The following is a 21141-nucleotide window of genomic DNA, read 5'->3' as shown; positions in this document are numbered from 1 at the left end:
GTTGCCACAAAAAATGATAGTGCTCGTATGTATAACGTGGCATTGCACACAATCATTCCTAAAATCCTTAAAGGAGGACGATGGGGGGGGGGCAAACATATATGAGACGCAAGCTATTTAGCAATTCACTTAAAACGAAAAATGTGAAAAATGGAATCATTACGCACATGGTGAACCCGGGACGCATAGCCGTGCTTGTTAAAGCGCTGCTTCTGGGGCGGTGAGGTGTGACGGCTCAGAAAGTCTGTACGGTGGCCAGTCCGAATGTTTTTGGGTGGTTTCTGGCAAACCACCTCATTTACACGAGTCGCCAACATTTAGAAAACTTCCACTAACTGCCGCATGAATAACACTACATGCAAGCAGTTGGGGTACACAGGAAAAGCATGCAACCATCTCTTAAATTAACTGTGCTAAGTCCTTAATAACAACGCCGACCATTCTCCGGTGAAGGGTAAAGGCACAAGAAATAGAAGTTAAAGAAGATTATGTAAATGTCGAATTAAAATAATGATATATGGAGCTAACAGCACATATGTAGGGTGAAAGAGAACTCCACCGACAACATTTCGAAGGCTGTACACCAATATTTACTCAGTATTTTGGTGTAATGCAGCCGTTGTCTCCGGTAGCACGTTAAAGAGAAATTTATTTTTGTACCTGTATTGCTCTGACAATATATGCGTAACACTGCAAATATTTACGGTATGCGCTGTGTGTCGTGTCTGAAAAGGCTTGTTCCATTCATTCATGGCACTTGTTGTTGAAAACAGTAAAGGCTATTTTCATGGAGGTACGTTCCGTCTATGCAATTAAATGAATGATAGTTTGTTTTTCGTCGTACGTGTTTCACTTCCTTTACTTTTAAAACACCTTCGGTGTTCTATAATACTTTTCTTTTTATAGATATTGCAGAAGGGTGGGAGTTGCAATATGTTACTATATTACATTTTGTCACATTTTTCTCTTGTTTTTCAGATTAGAAACAAGTTTTGTAGTACAAATTACGTGAGATTGAATTGTTGTTTGGTGTTACTTATGATTTTCAGTATTGTTAGTCCATATGTATGGTCCTGATCAATAAAGAACAAAATATAGAAAAACTAAAGATTCCATCTCCTCGAACAATATCACAAAACTGAAATCTGATCTAACAGCAGGTTTCCCTGAAATATGTAAAAAAACAACCTCAAAGACATCACACATATAGTCACAGATAAACATAAACAACACATCACACAGAAGAACCCGAAAACAGTCATACTCAGAAGCCAACCCAAGATTTACAGACCTCTCATTCGGTGGAAGCCTGTTATTGATTTCCTGGACGCACCATCACACCATGTGGCAAAACACATGAACAAAATCGGGAAGCAACATTATGACATGAAGAACAGCATGACAGTGAAAAACACAGATGACTTCATAACACAAATAAAAGACTTAGACATTTCATAAACAGCACCACTTACCTGTTGCAACATGGAGAACATGCACACCTCGATACCCAATACAGACGAAATAAAACTAACTGAAGAAAACTTAGTGACATACAACAAACTGCTTGCTGGAAACACTAACAAAATAACAAAAACCTTCAAAAACAATCACATCCCACAATTACTTCAATTTGAAAAGGAATTTTACTTACAAGAAGATGGGCTTCTAATGGAATTCCCAGTATCAGATACATTCGCAAGGGATCACATAATCTCTATGACAGATGAACCAATAGAGAAAATAGATAAACGGCATACAGACATAAAGAATATACACAAAAACATTCAATTCCCTATGAAAAAAGAAATACAAAAGTAAATAAATTTATTGGATATACCAGTAAATAGAGACAGAATAAACATACATTTCACATTCTCAAGAAAACCAACAGCCGCAGATACAATTATACATATTTTATCCACCACCCCAAAAATCAAAAATTAGTGGTCCTGCGACACATGTTACACAAACTAAATAATATCCCACTCACTAAAGAAATCTGTGAAAAATACAAATAATACCAGTCATAGCCCTAAACAATGGATACAACATCATATGGTACAAAGGCTCAAACAAAAAAATCAAAACACAACTAAATAAAAAGTAAAAGAAACAGAGAACGCAAGTACCAAAGAACCCCATGGATACTACAGCACACACGGAAACAGAAAACAGTAACACTCATTATATGACTAACAGAAAGAAATGGTACACTTCAACATACTAACCAACTCAACACACAAGATAGCAGATATATTAAAGAAGCAGGGATTACTCATTGCTTAGACAATAAGAAACACACTCCTGTCATCTTTACAAACAATACCAGACAAACCAGGTAATTACCATTTAGAGTGCCAAGAATGCGAATCAATATATCTGGGAATGAGAGGCAGGAATTTCAAAACTAAATATAAATACATATAACAAATTGGAAGTATGAAACTAGCCATCCTACCTTTTCTGAACACAATGTAAAACATGTACGTAAACCATCCAGCATGGAAGAGGCATGAAGATCATCAGACTGAACTACCACAGCAAAAACTCCTGGCATTACAAGAAACTTTTAGCATACGAAGAGCCCTTGAAATAAAAAAGAAAGTAATTAATGACCAAATCAATCTAAGTAAATCCTTTGTCAACATATTAGCCACTAAAACAATAACAAGCAGAAATCTGAAACATAACCAGAGTAAGTAATTAATGAATCTTTCAAATTACAAAACACACATTTAAAGAGTCATACTTATCCGATAGGTGAAAACATTTTACCTGTGTAAACATGAACACTTGTTACAGACACGAAGAGAAAGATTGAGGTACAAGAGTTTGGTGAGATTCTTAATTATGCGATTCTGATCGAAGAAACGGTAAAGGAAGCAAAACGCACGATAAAGATATTACGCACACAATAGTTGCGCTTATTCCATATGAGCCAACAGCTCAATTGGAATTTAAAGTTATTTTAGACCTGAGACATATCCCTGGATTTTACGTGATACAATTCACGTGGACTTTCAGACAAAGCAAGAAGCCTCTAATTTATCAGTTAAACCATATTTTGTTCTAGAATGACAGGCGAAATGCATTTAGTAGCACAGAGAGAGAAGAAAGGGGCCAATAATGGAACAGTCGTTCAATTCGAGTAACTACTAATTGGTTCCATAGACGCACGTGGTCCATCATCCCAAAAAATTGAACATTTAATTTAGAAATCTGCATCAAAAGGACAAGCAAACAGTTCTACCAGCATTTTAAAAGCTAATTGAAACCCTGTGAAAACACATTTCCACATATGGCACATCTAACTGACCTTAGAACCGCTTAGTCCAGCACACGAAGAAAATGTCAGAAAATTTCACAGTTAATTCAGCAACCTACATTAAAATAGTAAGCAAAACATTTTTATAGCATTTTAAAGACAAATGGAGGGGTTATGAAAGCACCTGCGTGTCCTGTGGCGCGTCTAAATGACTTAAAACCCACACAGTTCACCACACAACGAAAGTATAACAAAATTGGACAATTAAGTCAGTAATATACTTCGGAATATTAGCAAAGAATGTTCTTCCTCATGTGAGAGAAAATAAAATGCCATTAAGTATTTAGGCTGCACCTGAGACATTGACAGAAGACATCCCAATTTCTAATGGATCCTCACATGATTTATACTAACGAGTTGCGCGGCGTGCATGCTGACCCTGTGTAACTCAGTGAACGAGTAGTCACGTCATGAACACTCATAGCCACTTACTTTGCCTCTCCCATTGTAGTCCACATTGCTTCCGCAGTAGCGGTTACCGGTAACCTCGGCTGAATTACTCACGGGAACTTCTGTGCCCAGCGACTGAGTGTGCAAAATAGCTCAGAGAGTATCCCAACTACGTGCACTCCATTCACAAAAGAAGAAGAATGGGAAAACGTGAATTCAAATCCACAAAACACTAGTTATTTCTCTAGTTGTATAGATCCTTTTCATCTTCATCGAGCTAAAAGATTAATTACAAGACTGCTATATTACTTCCACTGTTACTCATAAGAAAATCAATAGAGTCACGCTAGCAATTTTGTCATCACATTACTTCCATTTTTCCGCTATTTTATGTAAGCGGGCCTCATAGGTAGCTGCATTGTTACCCTTACTCGTTGGATAAGGTCTTTCGCGTGTAACAGGTCTAGGCGAAATCAAGTTATTTGTTGAATGATTTTACCGACCACCGATTCCGCTGCGACAGTTTTATAGTCATTTATAAGTCATGGTCAGTTGTGCGGAAATGTGCAGATCATGAAATAGGTCCTATTATATGGAGGCGACTGTAACCTACCGAGGATAGACTGGGACGACTATGGTTTCATTTCTGGGATTGCAGACAGACAGATATGCAGAGTTATTTTGAATACTTTTTCGAATACTATCTTTCGCATCTAGTACGACAGTCCACCCGCAATGGAGAGATTAGATTAGATTCAGTTTTCGTTCCGTAGACCAAAAAAAATATGATTCTCGTGGGTGTGGAACATGTCAGAAAGTATATCATAAAAACTTAAAACATTTGAATATAATTCTTGCTACCCTGATCATCTGTCAGAAGATTATCGAAAAAAGGGAATACAATGCGTTAAACTGGTACAGCTAGTATTTACAGAATTAACACGCTGTCAGAATGAAACACTGTTGTTCACTATTAATAGATTTATCGTGCACAAAATACCTAATCTTGACTGTTGTGACCAAGTTCAGTGAAAATTGAAATCTAACAGACATTTTTACTTAAGCTGGCTTAACAGTCTCTGTTAAGATATTCATCTATAGTGTAGAAGGAGTCTTTCAAACTCTGTTTAAACCGTGCTTTATCTGAAACCAAGTTTTTAATGGCTGCTGGCAATTTATTGAAAATGTGTGTCCCTGAATATTGGACCTCTTTTTGGGTCAAGGTAAGTGATTTTAAATCTTTATGTAGGTTGTTCTTATTCCTAGTACTGATACTAGATATAGATATAGTATTAATATTTGGTTGGATATAGAGATATATTACTTGCAACAAATTTCATTAAGGAATAAATATACTGAGAACCAGTGGTTAGAATACAAAGTTCCTTGAACAGGTTTCTGCATGATGTTCTTGAATTTATACCACAAATGATTCATATCACACGCTTTTGCGCACTAAAAGCTTTTGGTCGGTTTTATGAGTTCCCAGATTGTGATCACATATTACATAGCTGAATGAAAGTGAGCAAAGTTCAAGTTTTTTATATTTACATCTCCTGCATCTGACGTCATTCTCACTGCAAATACAGACTTGTTTAGGCGCTTAAGCAATTCTGTGGTACGCTCTTCCGAACTGAATTTATTATCGACTTGTAATCTCAGAAATTTAAGACTGTCAACCTTTTCGATCTCATTTCTTCATATGTTGTACACATGCTGGAATGAAATCTCTTAGCATGTGTATAATGCGTGTGTATGGTAATATTTTAGACCTTGTATCTACAAACAGTCCTGACCTAATCGAAGGTGTCAGTGTAGAGACAGGGATTAGTTACAATGATGTCTTCATAGCGACTTTGGTTGCTGAAATTAATAAATCAATCAAGAAGGCTAAGAGAGTATTTCTGCTACAAAAAAAAACAGGTAGACGGTTGATAGCTTCCCATATAGACAATGAATTAACATCATTTAGTTAAACTGCTTTGGACATAGAGGAGCCCTGGGTAAAGGTTAAACGGATTGTAAACCATAAAATGGAGTGGATAAAGGATGAAAAGACCTACTGTAGTCTAACAACAATATTCGAAAAATGCTGAGGAAGCAAAGGATGTTGCACTCTCGACTCAAAAGAGAACTCCCAAATGACGACAGGCAAAACGCCTTGCCGAGAACACGAGAAAATTCTTATTATGTAAAATCGCTAAGCGGATCTAAGGGATCTATCCAGTTATTCATTGATCAGTCTGGTGTGGCAGTAAAAGATGACAAAAGTAAAACCGAAGTTTTAAATTTCACATTTAATAAATCGTTCACGCAAGAAAATCGCAAGAAAATCGTGTCCAGAATGAAATTTTCAGTCTGTAGCAGAGTGCCCGCTGATATGAAACTTCCTGGCACATTAAAACTGTTTGTCGGATCGAAAATCGAACTCAGGACCTTTGCCTTTCGAGGCGAGTGTTCTACCAACTTTTTTAAAAAAAAATTATTTAAGGAACAATGTTACACATTCCAAATTCATACGAAGTAGATCTACTAAGCATGCACATATGTTATACAAAAAATCATTTATACAAAACGGTTTGACCATTGCAATTATGCTGATATTAAAGAAATACAAAAGAATATTGTGTTACTGATTAAATTACCAGAAAGAATTAATTTGAACATCAAGAAAAGTTTTTTTAAAGACATTCAAACTTCTTCAAACATGAATAAATAAAAAACTGAACTTTGAATTACATGTGAACCAATCTTAACAGAAGCATAAATAGCACTTGATGGATATCAGAAAATTTTTGGGATTATTTTTAATATATTAATTTACACAACGAAATCGTCTCCATGAGAGACAGATTAAGGGAAGAAACCGATCTTTAACCTTCTCAGCTCGGTCAAACTGTCTATGAGCAGTTCACACAATTGTATGCTAGTCACCAAACTTATACATAATATGGAAGATTTATGCCCATCGCACATAAAAACAGTTTAATATCGTATTAGACAATCTCTTAAATACTTGAGAATGGCGGAAAAGAGATTTTATAAAGTTGACTTGCCTTCCAATTTCTGGACATTAATGGAATATTAATTATCTGAAGTTATCAGGCCCATATAACATATCTATCACTGAAAAACTGACTAACATATCACAGTGCAAAAATGAACAGTTCAATTTGCCAACCATTGAATATTACATTATATCAGATACAATCTTATGGTTTTAACCAATCGATAAAGAAATTTCCATAAAACTTTCAACTTCCATATTTATACTGTAAACCAATAATTCAGCTTTAATGTTTTGTGTTTTGACAGTATTAGACACACAATCTGACTCTCACAAAAGTATTGTATATTAGCTTATAAAATTTCAAAAACTACTTTATGAAGTAGAAAAAGCACGCACCAAAATTTTACAGTAAATATTTAAATAATATCCTTAAAGTAACGAGAAATACATCAATAGAAATACAGTGATGTATTTCTAGTTACACAATCTTCCTTTTTTTATGTTAACCAGTGGCCATTCTTTCAAATATAATTTTAACATATTACCGAACTTTTTCTTGTGGTTCGAATACCTTCTAATTTGATGATAATGAGACAGCATGTGTACATAGAACTCTATGGTGCTGTCGGATCCTAGTTTGTTAATGCCGTAATTAACAAAATATCCCAGCGTTATTTTTTACGTCTGGGAAATAGCGTGCTGCAGGCCAGATAGCGATATACTCTCAGGGGATATCCTTGTAATCAGAGCTATTTGCTCTCGGATCCACTTGCAACTATTCATGTGGCCGCTGCAAGTGTATCTATGAATGATTGTGTCAACTACACTCCTGGAACTTGAAATAAGAACACCGTGAATTCATTGTCCCAGGAAGGGGAAGCTTTATTGACACATTCCTGGGGTCAGATACATCACATGATCACACTGACAGAACCACAGGCACATAGACACAGGCAACAGAGCATGCACAATGTCGGCACTAGTACAGTGTATATCCACCTTTCGCAGCAATGCAGGCTGCTATTTTCCCATGGAGACGATCGTAGAGATGCTGGATGTAGTCCTGTGGAACGGCTAGCCATGCCATTTCCACCTGGCGCCTCAGTTGGACCAGCGTTCGTGCTGGACGTGCAGACCGCGTGAGACGACGCTTCATCCAGTCCCAAACATGCTCAATGGGGGACAGATCCGGAGATCTTGCTGGCCAGTGTAGTTGACTTTCACCTTCTAGAGCACGTTGGGTGGCCCGGGATACATGCGGACGTGCATTGTCCTGTTGGAACAGCAAGTTCCCTTGCCGGTCTAGGAATGGTAGAACGATGGGTTCGATGACGGTTTGGATGTACCGTGCACTATTCAGTGTCCCCTCGACGATCACCAGAGGTGTACGGCCAGTGTAAGAGATCGCTCCCCACACTATGATGCCGGGTGTTGGCCCTTTGTGCCTCGGTCGTATGCAGTCCTTATTGTGGCGCTCACCTGCAGGCGCCAAACACACATACGACCATCATTGCCACCAAGGCAGAAGCGACTCTCATCGCTGAAGACGATACGTCTCCATTCGTCCCTCCATTCGCGCCTGTCGCGACACCACTGGAGGCGGGCTGCACGATGTTGGGGCGTGAGCGGAAGACGGCCTAACGGTGTGCGTGACCGTAGCCCAGCTTCATGGAGACGGTTGCGAATGGTCCTCGCCGATACCCCAGGAGCAACAGTGTCCCTAATTTGCTGGGAAGTGGTGGTGCGGTCCCCTACGGCACTGCGTAGGATCCTACGGTCTTGGCGTGCATCAGTGCGTCGGTGCGGTCCGGTCCCAGGTCGACGGGCACGTGCACCTTCCGCCGACCACTGGCGACAACATCGATGTACTGTGGAGACCTGACGCCCCATGTGTTGAGCAATTCGACGGTACGTCCAGCCGGCCTCCTGCATGCCCACTATACGCACTCGCTCAACTGCACATACGGTTCACGTCCACGCTGTCGCGGCATGCTACCAGTGTTTAAGACTGCGATGGAGCTCCGTATGCCACGGCAAACTGGCTGACACTGACGGCGGCGGTGCTCAAATGCTGCGCAGCTAGCGCCATTCGACGGCCAACCACCGCGGTTCCTGGTGTGTCCACTGTGCCATGCGTGTGATCATTGCTTGTACAGCCCTCTCGCAGTGTCCGGAGCAAGTATGGTGGGTCTGACACACCGGTGTCAATGTGTTCTTTTTTCCATTTCCAGGAGTGTAGATGGCATTGTTGACATAAATTTGTTTCACAGAGTCTGACTGCGTACAGTCTTTCATTGGTGCTAACAATGTTGTTACCTGTCTTGTACCATGACGCTTTTATATTAGACGTGAGCACATTGGAACTAATGTTTTTCCAAATCTCAGTCCAGTCAATGTGCGGAAACTGTCGTTCTATTTTGTTCCTCTCTTCGCTTTTCTTTCGTTCCCGCATTATGGCTCTTGGTGTTAAGTGTCGTGACTGATTTCGGCACTTACCTATCTGAACTCAACAAAGAAAACCATCACATGCTAAAAACGACTGTTGGTATTCGGCACGTCAATCGGGAGAAGCAGGTTTGCAGGCTTAATGATCTCGAAAAGTTGGCTAGTTATGCTTTCTCGCGAGTCTATTCTAAAATTAACTTGCCTTTCGATAAGTGCAGAGGCTTTATCCGTTATATCAGTTAATCCTAGTCTACCATTTTGGGCTCTTAAGTGGCTACTGTAACAGGTACTCAGAACACTTCACCTTTCCACAAAAATTTTGTGATTTTGGACATTATTCTCCTCGCTATCATTCCCGGTATTGCAAACAGCTGGGCAGTATAATAAGATTTAGCAAGGATGCATGAGTTGATATACTCTCTTCTTAGAACTTCGTCTATATAACGAGTAAAATTCTCTATAATGGCTCCTTGCACTTTATCTACTGTAACTTTCAATTTAAGGCCGTCATTTTCATGGGTCATGCATTCAGGGTGATCCCATGTGTTTTCTGTTGTCGGACTAATTTTTCCCACTCGACGTTGACATTATCAAAACCACTGAGATTTAACATCTTCCTTTTTTTTCGTTTGCATTGGCACTAGATGTTCTACAGCACGTATCAGTCACTGTTGCTAGCTTGGTTATCTCTTCATTATTCCTTATAATGACCCTTATACCGTCAGCAAAGGCTCTTATAACTGTTTCATTTCCTGATAACTTTTAGCCTTTTAATCTAGCCTAGGCATGTCGGAGGAAAGATTCCAGTGAAATGGCGAAGAAAGACATGGCCAGAGTATTTCCTTGAGGAACACCTCGTTTCAATTTGTATCGTCCTGGATTGTTGACAATTCACCGTTACTTTTGCATTTATTCCAGTTGCGATGTTCTTTATCAATTGTATGACCCTGTCGTTGAAACTTATTTTCTTCAACGTCTGTAGAAGATATTCATGATTTACTACATCGACGGCTTTATAAAAAGCTAAAAGAACAGAAGTTATTGCAATGATGTCCCTGAATTCTGCTACATTTTGAAAAATAGTTCTGCCCTGCGAGCAGTTCTGATGTTCACTAATAATCTGATCTGTAAGGCACGAAATTCTCTTGTTCACTATTCTAGCTATTAATTTATAATTAGAATTCAGCAGTGAAATTGGACGAAAACTATTTAAATCTTTACTTTTTGGCACAAGAACAATTTTATTCTCCTTAAACTCAGCCGGAATCATTTTACCCTGAATAATCTCATTTACAATGTCCGTGATTTTCGCACCCACTATTGACCAGTAACGGATGTAAAACTCTGCTGGCAGACCATCCGGTCTTGGGCATTTTTTTGGTGGAAAGTCCTCTTCACTAATTTCACTGACTACCTCGAGAAAATTTTTGTTGTCTTCTTCTGTCAACTGTGGGGCTAGGAAGTCAAGGAATTCTTCCAAGGATGCATCACTGCTTTGATTCACAGAATATAGCTCGCAGTAGTAGCAATAAATCTAGACCATGATATCCTGCTGGGTTCTGAGAATCGTACCGCTTTTGGTTCGAATTTCATCAATAAAAGTCCTTCTTCCGTTTTTCTTGTGCTTCCCTAAATGATATAGGAAAGAAGTTTTTTCTTCTAACACCGAATTTGCCTCCGATATTATTTTCAACCCTTCCATTTGATTTCTCTCTATAGTAAGTAACTTGGCTTTGACTTTTTTGATGTCTGCTATCCGAAGTGAGGAACCTACTGGGACCTGAACATCTAGATCTCTCAAAGCGGAATAGTAATATTCTATAGTGCATTTCAGTTATCTTGCACTTTGGGCACTGTATTGAATAAGGACATTCCTCAACTTTGGCTTCGCCATTTTAACTCACCAGTTGATAGCAATGGCATACCTACTACGAGCATGCAGGCATATTGCCCATGCTTCTTTAATCATGTCTTCTAAATCTTAATTTACTAGCAAGGAAATGTTCAAATTCCACTGATTCTTGAATTGGTGAAATGGCTGTCTTGTTATATTTATGCGAGCTAAGATACCTGAATGGTCTGAAAAGTACGTAGTAATGGTTTCTACTTTTGCCACGGAAGTTTGAAGATTTTTATAAATATATACTTTATCAATCCTGCTACTAGATGTTGCCGTGACATAAGTGACCTCAATAATGGAGGGGTATTTGATTTCCCATATATCCTTCAATTCTAGACCAGTAACTAGTTGTTTTAGTTCACCTGTGAAATTAAAATTAGGTAACTGATATTTTCGATTTAAAACAGAATTAAAATCACCTCCAAGTAATAATTGTCTTGGATTTTTCCTTAACAAGTATATCAGTTCATCTTTGAAGAAACTTGCCCTCTCAGCTAGGTGAGAACTTCCTAAAGGGGCATACAAGTTGATGATAGTCACACCATAGATATCTAGTCCTATTCCCCTTCCAGATTTCAGTCGTTCCACCTCACTTACTGGAATCTCTTCCCTCACCAAAACATCTGTTCCAACACTTGTTTCGTGAGACACATTTATGTAACTGACACAACCGGGAATTACTAAATTCGACATGAGAACTTCTTGTAACAGGGCAATATCAGTAACCGATTCGTACAAAGATTCCTTGAGTGCGCGATAATTTCAAACCGGACGAAATTTTATTTATGTTTATAGTGGTGAAAGAAAAAGATTGCTTCATTGGGCTGTTCCTATGTAGTTATTTTAATGAACAAATTTAGTTTCCTGTGGTTCACGATTCAGTTACACTATTAGCATTTTTCTCGGAAGGCTGAACATGGAATAATACTTCAATTAGTTTATTAGTAACTGTCCCACTTGTTTCTACTTCTAAGGTTTTCTCTTATACCGCTAGGAGACTGATTTCTTTGTAAACTTTCTGATTTTCCCTCCAGTGATTCCTGTAGGACCGTTTCGTACGGAACATTCTTTGGGGTTGGGCCGCTCTTTCCGGATTTTCCCTTTCCTTAGTAACGAACGACATTTACATTTGGTTGCGTTTTTATTTTACTTCGCAGCTCATCTGGAGCAGCAGCAGACACCTTCGCAGTTTCTGTTGTTGGCGCCTGCCCTCCGGTGTTGACCGTGATTTCATTTTGGCTAGGACTTCCTCGTTCTTTATTAATATCACTTACTTCTTGATCGAGGGAAACGAATGGAGACGGCAGTTTTGCAACCTCTCCCTGAATTTCTTCACTAACAGATAGCTGCAGAGCTTTGCAATCAGCTACTTCACATGTTGTTTCTTGCAAATTAATACTGACTACACCACCTTCATCTTCTGGTACCATATGTTTATTATGTTTCTATTCATCAGTTTTCATTCGCATTGTGCGTTCCGGTTCCTCTGCCTCCTCATCGCACTGTTTTTGCTTGTGAACTGAGGGAGGAGTACAGGACAGCTCTTCCTCTGAACAACCATCAGTTGTCTCCAGAGGTCGTTTTTTCGGTTGCATTTCAGTTCCACGAATAGTGGTAACAGGGTTACCCGTTGTTGTTAACGGGGGAAATTGACATTTATCGCGAAGGGGACATCAGCTTGGCCGGCTGCGTTAACATCGTCGACCTGATGATCCGGGTTATTCTTTGGTAACAGATCGTTTAAGATAAGTTTCTGCCGCTTTATCAAATTACTTTGAAGAACAACAGTTCGCTGCGAACATTTCTGTCTGAAGTGGCCGGTTTCGTTACATATATGCCATGTAGCTTCCTGACCTATGTAAACAATTTGTGCCTTATACCCACAAACAGTTATGTGAAACGGAATAATTTGTTTTTAAAGTCCATCTGTACACAGCGAACCCAGTGGAAACATTGCTGTGTAAAGCGAGGCGAATATCTTTCATTTGCAATTGATTTAACGTTCCCGTAGTTTGAAAGGGCTTCCTTAATCTTTTCATTTTCAATTTCAATGGGAAGGTTCGGTACACTAACGGTTTTGTAATCAACGTCAGCTCTATAGATGGAAACCTTATTTTTATAACCATTTCTATGCACAAAATCTACTTTATAGGCCCACTTTCGTAACACTTTATCAACAGTCGCAACAATGAATAACGTGACAAAAACACAGTATTTTTCCTGATCCAGTTGCCAGGTATGGACGGTTTCAAAATTGAGACCATTTATCTGTGCAATCCAGTCATCTCTTTCTAGGGATATCGGCTGAACAGGGCAGGATTCCTTGTCAAAAGCAAAAACCAGAGTATTCTTCCTGAGGCTGTAGCCATGGTTAATCCATCGACGATATTTCGGTTAAACAACCGAAATTCCAATTAACAGCAGCACGACCAAAGGAGTGATCAGATCGCAAAAAATATGAACGAACACGGAGATTAACAGACGGCGAAGCACAAGTATAGCGATGTAAACACGGACGTGCAGCGCAGTAGTAAACGAAATTCATCCGCTAGCGCGGCTGAAACGGATCTGAGCTACTCTACCACGACCGACGGCCCATCCTCACAGCTTTACTTCCGCCAGTACCTCGACTCCTACGTTAGAAACTTCGCAAAAGTTTACCTGCAAACCTTGCAGAACCAGCACTCCTGGAAAAAACGATATTGCAGAGACATGGCTTGCCACAGCGGGGGTATGTTTCCAAAATGAACTATTCACTCAGCAGCGGAGTGTGCGCTGATACGAAACTTCCTCGCAGATTAAAACTGTGTGCCGGACCGAGACTCGAACTCCTTTCTTCCACGAGTGCTAGCTCTGTAGCATCACAGGACAGCTTCTGTGAAGTTTGGAAGGTAGCACAATGTCGGCACTAGTACAGTGTATATCCACCTTTCGCAGCAATGCAGGCTGCTATTCTCCCATGGAGACGATCGTAGAGATGCTGGATGTAGTCCTGTGGAACGGCTTGCCATGCCATTTCCACCTGGCGCCTCAGTTGGACCAGCGTTCGTGCTGGACGTGCAGACCGCGTGAGACGACGCTTCATCCAGTCCCAAACATGCTCAATGGGGGACAGATCCGGAGATCTTGCTGGCCAGGGTAGTTGACTTACACCTTCTAGAGCACGTTGGGTGGCACGGGATACATGCGGACGTGCATTGTCCTGTTGGAACAGCAAGTTCCCTTGCCGGTCTAGGAATCGTAGAACGATGGGTTCGATGACGGTTTGGATGTACCGTGCACTATTCAGTGTCCCCTCGACGATCACCAGAGGTGTACGGCCAGTGTAGGAGATCACTCCCCACGCCATGATGCCGGGTGTTGGCCCTGAGTGCCTCGGTCGTATGCAGTCCTGATTGTGGCGCTCACCTGCAAGGCACCAAACACGCATACGACCATCATTGGCACCAAGGCAGAAGCGACTCTCATCGCTGAAGGCGACACGTCTCCATTCGTCCCTCCATTCACGCCTGTCGCAACACCACTGGAGGCGGGCTGCACGATGTTGGTGCGTGAGCGGAAGACGGCCTAACGGTGTGCGGGACCGTAGCCCAGCTTCATGGAGACGGTTGCGAATGGTCCTCGCCGATACCCCAGGAGCAACAGTGTCCCTAATTTGCTGGGAAGTGGCGGTGCGGTCCCCTACGGCACTGCGTAGGATCCTACGGCCTTGGCGTGCATCCGTGCGGCGCTGCGGTCCGGTCCCAGGTCGACGGGCACGTGCACCTTCCGCCGACCACTGGCGACAACATCGATGTACTGTGGAGACCTCACGCCCCACGTGTTGAGCAATTCGGCGGTACGTCCACCCGGCCTCCCGCATGCCCACTATACGCCCTCGCTCAAAGTCCGTCAACTGCACATACGGTTCACGTCCACGCTGTCGCGGCATGCTACCAGTGTTAAAGACTGCGATGGAGCTCCGTATGCCACGGCAAACTGGCTGACACTGACGGCGGCGGTGCACAAATGCTGCGCAGCTAGTGCCATTCGACGGCCAACACCGCGGTTCCTGGTGTGTCCGCTGTGCCGTGCGTGTGATCATTGCTTGTACAACCCTCTCGCAGTGTCCGGAGCAAGTATGGTGGGTCTGACACACCGGTGTCAATGTGTCCTTTTTTCCATTTCCAGGAGTGTATATATACTTATAAATTAAGGATAACTGCAGAATGTGGTGCCACACGACGTGCCACTACACAAAATTGGCGCTAATAGCATAGGCACATAGGGAACGAAGAGACACAGATCTGTAAGTCAACGGTATTGGTGATCAGTTGAGAAAATCGTCCAGGAATACATGTGCTACAAAACGCCACTGTTTCCTGCGCATGTACTCCGACATCAGTATGTGATATGATCACCATGCACATGTACATAGGCCGCACAACGAGTTGGCATACTCTGAATCAGGTTGTCGAGCAGCTGCTGGGGTACAGCCTCCCATTCTTGCACCAGTGCCTGTCGGATCTCCTGAATTGTCGTAGGGGTTTGAAGACGTGCCGCGATACGTCTATGTTGGCAACGCCACGTAGCGCTCTGTATGAAAATCACTGACTGTGCTGTGTGCAGTCTGTGGCTGGTTGGCATTGTTGGTATATTCGCTATTGTAGTGTTGGGCAGCTGGATGAGAACAGCGCGTAGCGTTGCGCAGTTGGAGGTGAGCCGCCAGCAGTAGTCGATGTAGGGAGAGAGACGGCACAATTTTGAGAGCGGACGATCTAGACGTGTGTCCGGCTGAAAAAGGAAATTTGTAAGACTGGATGTCATTATATATATATGATGATTTTTGAACACTATTAAGGTAAATACATTGTTTGTTCTCTATCAATATCTTTCATTTGCCTCCAGTAGTTAGAATCTTTCATTTAGCTGGCAGTATTGGTGCTCGCTATATTTCAATAGTTCGAGTAACGAAGATTTTGGTGAAGTAAATGATTCATGAAAGGTATAGGTTATTGTCAGTCAGGGCAATTCTTTTGTAGGGATTATTGAAAGCCAGATTGCGTTGCGCTAAAAATATTGTGTGTCAGTTTAGCGTTGATCAGAATATGTAAAGAGAGAAATGCCTGAGTACATTCATTTTTGCTCAGCTGTTTGAAAATCAAATAACGTAGAGGCTTTCCAGCACTGTCATTTATATAATTTTCTAAGGGGACCTTTCACAGGAAGCCTCGAACTATTGGGCTCATGTGTAGCCTCTTCAAGTACATTTGGCGCTACACGGCTGTCGCACTTGTTTTCGGAGGCTTTGCGTCTTCACAGAGAAGGAGATCCAATGCGTGGGAGCGAGCTGTTGCGATTGGAATCAGTCGTAATGGAGACAAACAGCCACAGATGGCCGCAAGGCGGAACTGCGGTGTAGGGCAGACGCGTTGTTGTTCTGCCGTATCCTGGGAAGAAAAACACTACTGTAGTAAGGGAGACTAATCCGTGACAAATAGAATTACTTTTCCAAATTGTTTCAGCACTAGCACAGTCACATGAAATTTCAATAGAAATGTCGACTTCAGCTAACATCATCCGCATTCATTTAATATGAATAAAGCTGTAGGTTACTTATGAAAATGGTTTTCTCAGATTTTGTTGCTTGGGGACCTGCTCCTTTTTTTTTTTTTTTTTTTGCATAAACTGAAGAATGCCGATCATGACCCAAACATAATTTCTTTTGAAATTCTTCACCATTCGGACATTCGTAAAGTTACTAGTGTTCCATTTCACCTGCCGCGATCATGTTTTCCTCGTTGCATTGTCGAGACAGTAGTGCTGTATTTTGATATTCATGTGTCTGGCATGATAGTTCAAATGGCTCTGAGGACTATGCCTAGAACTTAGAACTAATTAAACCTAACCAACCTAAGGACATCACACACATCCATGCCCGAGGCAGGATTCGAACCTGTGACCGGAGCGGTCGCTCGGCTCCAGACTGTAGCGCCTAGGACCGCACGGCCACTCCGGCCGGAGCCTGGCATGATATCACGACGCTATGGGCAATGTAATGGACCTGTGTCTGTATTTTGCTTCCTAGCTACGATCTGTTAAGTGTTTGTTCAGTTTTTAAGTAGCTTGTTTGCATCTTGGCAGCGCTATAGACTTTGTTAATATCGCTGACAGCGCTCTGCGCTTTCGGCAAGAGATTCTGTCGTTAGACGGACTAGTTGTTAGTGGGTAGGGAGGTGTATGGACATGATATTCTTAGTGGAGACTCTGTGTTGGTATGACATGCATTACAAGTGAGATGAAATGACGTGTATATAAGAAAACATGCAAGGAAAAGTATGATGATGTAGGATGTCGATAATGTTTGGGCAGTGGAATTAATGAGAAGTTTATAATTTTTGGAACAGGAGTAAGGTAAAATTGTTTCACTGCTTTCCGGGCAGGAAGGTGTGCCAGTCTCTGGCACGAATCCGCCCAGCGGATTAGTGTCGAGGTCCGGTGTGCCGGCCAGTCTGTGGATGGTTTTCAAGGCGGTTCTCCATCTGCCTCGGCGAATGCGGGCTGGTTTCCCTTATTCCGCATTAGTTACACTGTTGTTGTTGTTGTGGTCTTCAGTTCTGAGACTGGTTTGATGCAGCTCTCCACGCTACTCTATCCTGTGCAAGTTTCTTCATCTCCCAATACCTACTGCAAACTACATCCTTCTGAATCTGCTTAGTGTATTCATTTCTTGGTCTCCCTCTCCGATTTTTACCCTCCACGCCGCCCTCCAATACTAAATTGGTGATCCCTTGATGCCTCAGAACATGTCCTACCAACCGATCCCTTCTTCTGGTCAAGTTGTGCCACAAACTTCTCTTCTCCCCAATCCTATGCAACACTTCCTCATTAGTTATGTGATCTACCCATCTAATCTTCAGCATTCTTCTGTAGCACCACATTTCGAAAGCTTCTATTCTCTTCTTGGCCAAATTGTTTATCGTCCATGTTTCACTTCCATACATGGCTACACTCCATACAAATACTTTCAGAAACGACTTCCTGACACTTAAACCTATACTCGATGTTAACAAATTTCTCTTTTTCAAAAATGCTTTCCTTGCATTGCCAGTCTACATTTTATATCCTCTCTACTTCGACCATCATCAGTTATTTTGCTCCCCAAATAGCAAAACTCCTTTACTACTTTAAGTGTGTCATTTCCTAATCTAATTCCCTCAGCATCACCCGACTTAATTCGACTACATTCCATTATCCTTGTTTTGCTTTTGTTGATGTTCATCTTATATCCTCCTTTTAAGACACTGTCCATTCCGTTCAACTGTTCTTCCAAGTCCTTTGTTGTCTCTGATAGAATTACAATGTCATCGGCGAACCTTACAGTTTTTATTTCTTCTCCATGGATTTTGCTAACTACTCCAAATTTTTCTTTTGTTTCCTTCACTGCTTGCTCAATTTAGAGATTTAATAGCATCGGGGAGAGGCTACAATCATGTCTCACTCCCTTCCCAACCTCTGCTTCCGTTTCATGTCCCTCGATTCTTATAACTGCCATCTGGTTTCTGTACAAATTGTAAATAGCTTTTCGCTCCCTGTATTTTACCCCTGCCACCTTCAGAATTTGAAAGAGAGTATTCCAGTCAACATTGTCAAAAGCTTTCTCTACAAATGCAAGAAAAGTAGGTTTGCCTTTCCTCAATCTAGCTTCTAAGATAAGTCGTAGGGTCAGTATTGCCACACGTGTTCCGATATTTCTACGGAATCCAAACTGATCTTCCCCGAGATCTGCTTCTACCAGTTTTTCCATTCGTCTGTAAAGAATTCGAATTAGTATTTTGCAGCTGTGACTTATTAAACTGATTGTTCGGTAATTTTCACATCTGTCAACACCTGCTTTCTTTGGGATTGGAATTATTATATTCTTCTTGAAGTCTGAGGGTATTTCACCTGTCTCATACATCTTGATCACCAGATGGTAGAGTTTTGTCAGGACTGGCTCTCCCAAGGCTGTCAGTAGTTCTAATGGAATGTTGTCTACTCCTGGAGCTTTGTTTCGACTCAGGTCTTTCAGTGCTCTGTCAAACTCTTCGCGCAGTATCGTATCTCACATTTCATCTTCATCTACATCCTCTTCCATTTCCATAATATTGTCCTCAAGTACATGGCCCTTGTATAGACCCTCTATATACTCCTACCACCTTTCTGCTTTCCTTTCTTTGCTTAGAACTGGGTTTCCATCTGAGCTCTTGATATTCATACAAGTGGTTCTCTTTTCTCCAAAGGTCTCTTTAATTTTCCTGTAGGCAGTATCTATCTTACCCCTAGTGAGATAAGCCTCTACATCCTTACATTTGTCCTCTAGCCATCTCCGCTTAGCAATTTTGCACTTCCTGTTGATCTCATTTTTTAGACGTTTGTATTCCTTTTTGCCTGCTTCATTTAGTGCATTTTTATATTTTCTCCTTTCATAAATTAAAATCAATATTTCTTCTGTTACCCAAGGATTTCTACTAGCCCTCGTCTTTTTACCTACTTATCCTCTGCTGCCTTCACTACTTCATCCCTCAAAGCTACCCATTCTTCTTCTACTGTATTTCTTTCCCCCATTCTTGCCATTTGTTCCCTTACGCTCTTGCTGAAACTCTGTACAACCTCTGGTTTAGTCAGTTTATCCAGGTCCCATCTCCTTAAATTCCCACCTTTTTGCAGTTTCTTCACTTTTAATCTACAGGTCATAACCAATAGATTGTGGTCAGAGTCCACATCTGCCCCTGGAAAAGTCTTACAATTTAAAACCTGGTTCCTAAATCTCTGTCTTACCATCATATTATCTATCTGAAACCTGTCAGTATCTCCAGGCTTCTTCCATGTATACAATCTTCTTTTATCATTCTTGAATCAAGTGTTAGCTATGATTAAGTTGTGCTCTGTGCAAAATTCTGTCAGGCGGCTTCCTCTTTCGTTTCTTACCCCCAATCCATATTCACCTACTACGTGTCCTTCTCTCCCTTTTCCTACTGACGAATTCCAGTCACCCATGACTATTAAATTTTTGTCTCCCTTCACTATCTGAATGATTTCTTTTATTTCATCATACATTTCTTCAATTTCTTCGTCATCTGCAGAGCTAGTAGGCATATAAACTTGCACTACTGTGGTAGGCGTGGGCTTCGTATCTATCTTGGCCACAATAATGCGTTCACTATGCTGTTTGTAGTATCTTACCCGCATTCCTATTTTCCTATTCATTATTATTTTGTGTTTATAACCCTGTAGTCACCTGACCAGAAGTCTTGTTCCTCCTGCCACCGAACTTCACTAATTCCCACTATACCTAACTTTAACCTATCCACTTCCCTTTTTAAATTTTCTAACCTACCTGCCCGATTAAGGGATCTGACATTCCACGCTCCGATCCGTAGAACGCCAGTTTTCTTTCACCTGATAATGACATCCTCTTGAGTAGTCCCCGCCCGGAGATCCGAATGGGGGACTATTTTACCTCCGGAATGTTTTACCCAGGAGGACGCCATCATCATTTAACCATACAGTAAAGCTGCATGCCCTCGGGAAAAATTACGGCTCTAGTTTCCCCTAGCTTTCAGCCGTTCGCAGTACCAGCACAGCATGGCCGTTGTAGTTAGTTTTACAAGGACCGATCAGTCAATCATCCAGACTGTTGCCCCTGCAACTACTGAAAAGGCTGCTGCCCTCTTCAGGAACCACACGTTTGTCTGGCCTCTCAACAGATACCCCTCCGTTGTGGTTGATCCTACGGTAAGGCTATCTGTATCGCTGAGGCACTCAAGCCTCGCCACCAACGGCAAGGTCCATGGTTCCTGGGGAGGGGCGGGGGGGAGTTACATTATGTCCGTGAATGTTGCGCAAACACTTTCTCCACGTACACGTACACCATAATTACTCTACCACAAAACATTGATGTTATACTTGTCTGGTATGACACGTTCCTGGGGGGAGGGTGGGTCCACTGAGGGCCAAACTGCACAATAATCCTGGGTGTTTTGTCCTGTAGCCTTTTGTGGCGTTGTGAACCACTGAGGGCTATGGAGGGGACGAAGCCTCTCTGTCGTT

The 21141-nt window shown here is 41.6% G+C and overlaps 1 protein-coding gene across 1 annotated transcript in view; it reads right to left on the bottom strand.

Annotated features, from left to right (window-relative positions):
- Positions 1 to 12500, bottom strand: part of LOC126335871 (uncharacterized) — a 1498073-nt gene extending 1485573 nt beyond the window's left edge. Inside the window, exon 1 of the mRNA XM_049999344.1 lies at positions 12221 to 12500. Within this exon, the coding sequence (XP_049855301.1) occupies positions 12221 to 12500 (280 nt within the window). The remainder of the gene's footprint in view (positions 1 to 12220) is intronic.
- Between the last annotated feature and the right edge of the window lie 8641 nt (positions 12501 to 21141).

This window comes from Schistocerca gregaria, chromosome 2, assembly GCF_023897955.1.
Source record: "Schistocerca gregaria isolate iqSchGreg1 chromosome 2, iqSchGreg1.2, whole genome shotgun sequence".
Taxonomy (NCBI): domain Eukaryota; kingdom Metazoa; phylum Arthropoda; class Insecta; order Orthoptera; family Acrididae; genus Schistocerca; species Schistocerca gregaria.
The sequence above is the reverse complement of the archived record's forward strand: the minus strand, read 5'-3'. Positions and strand labels throughout refer to the sequence as shown.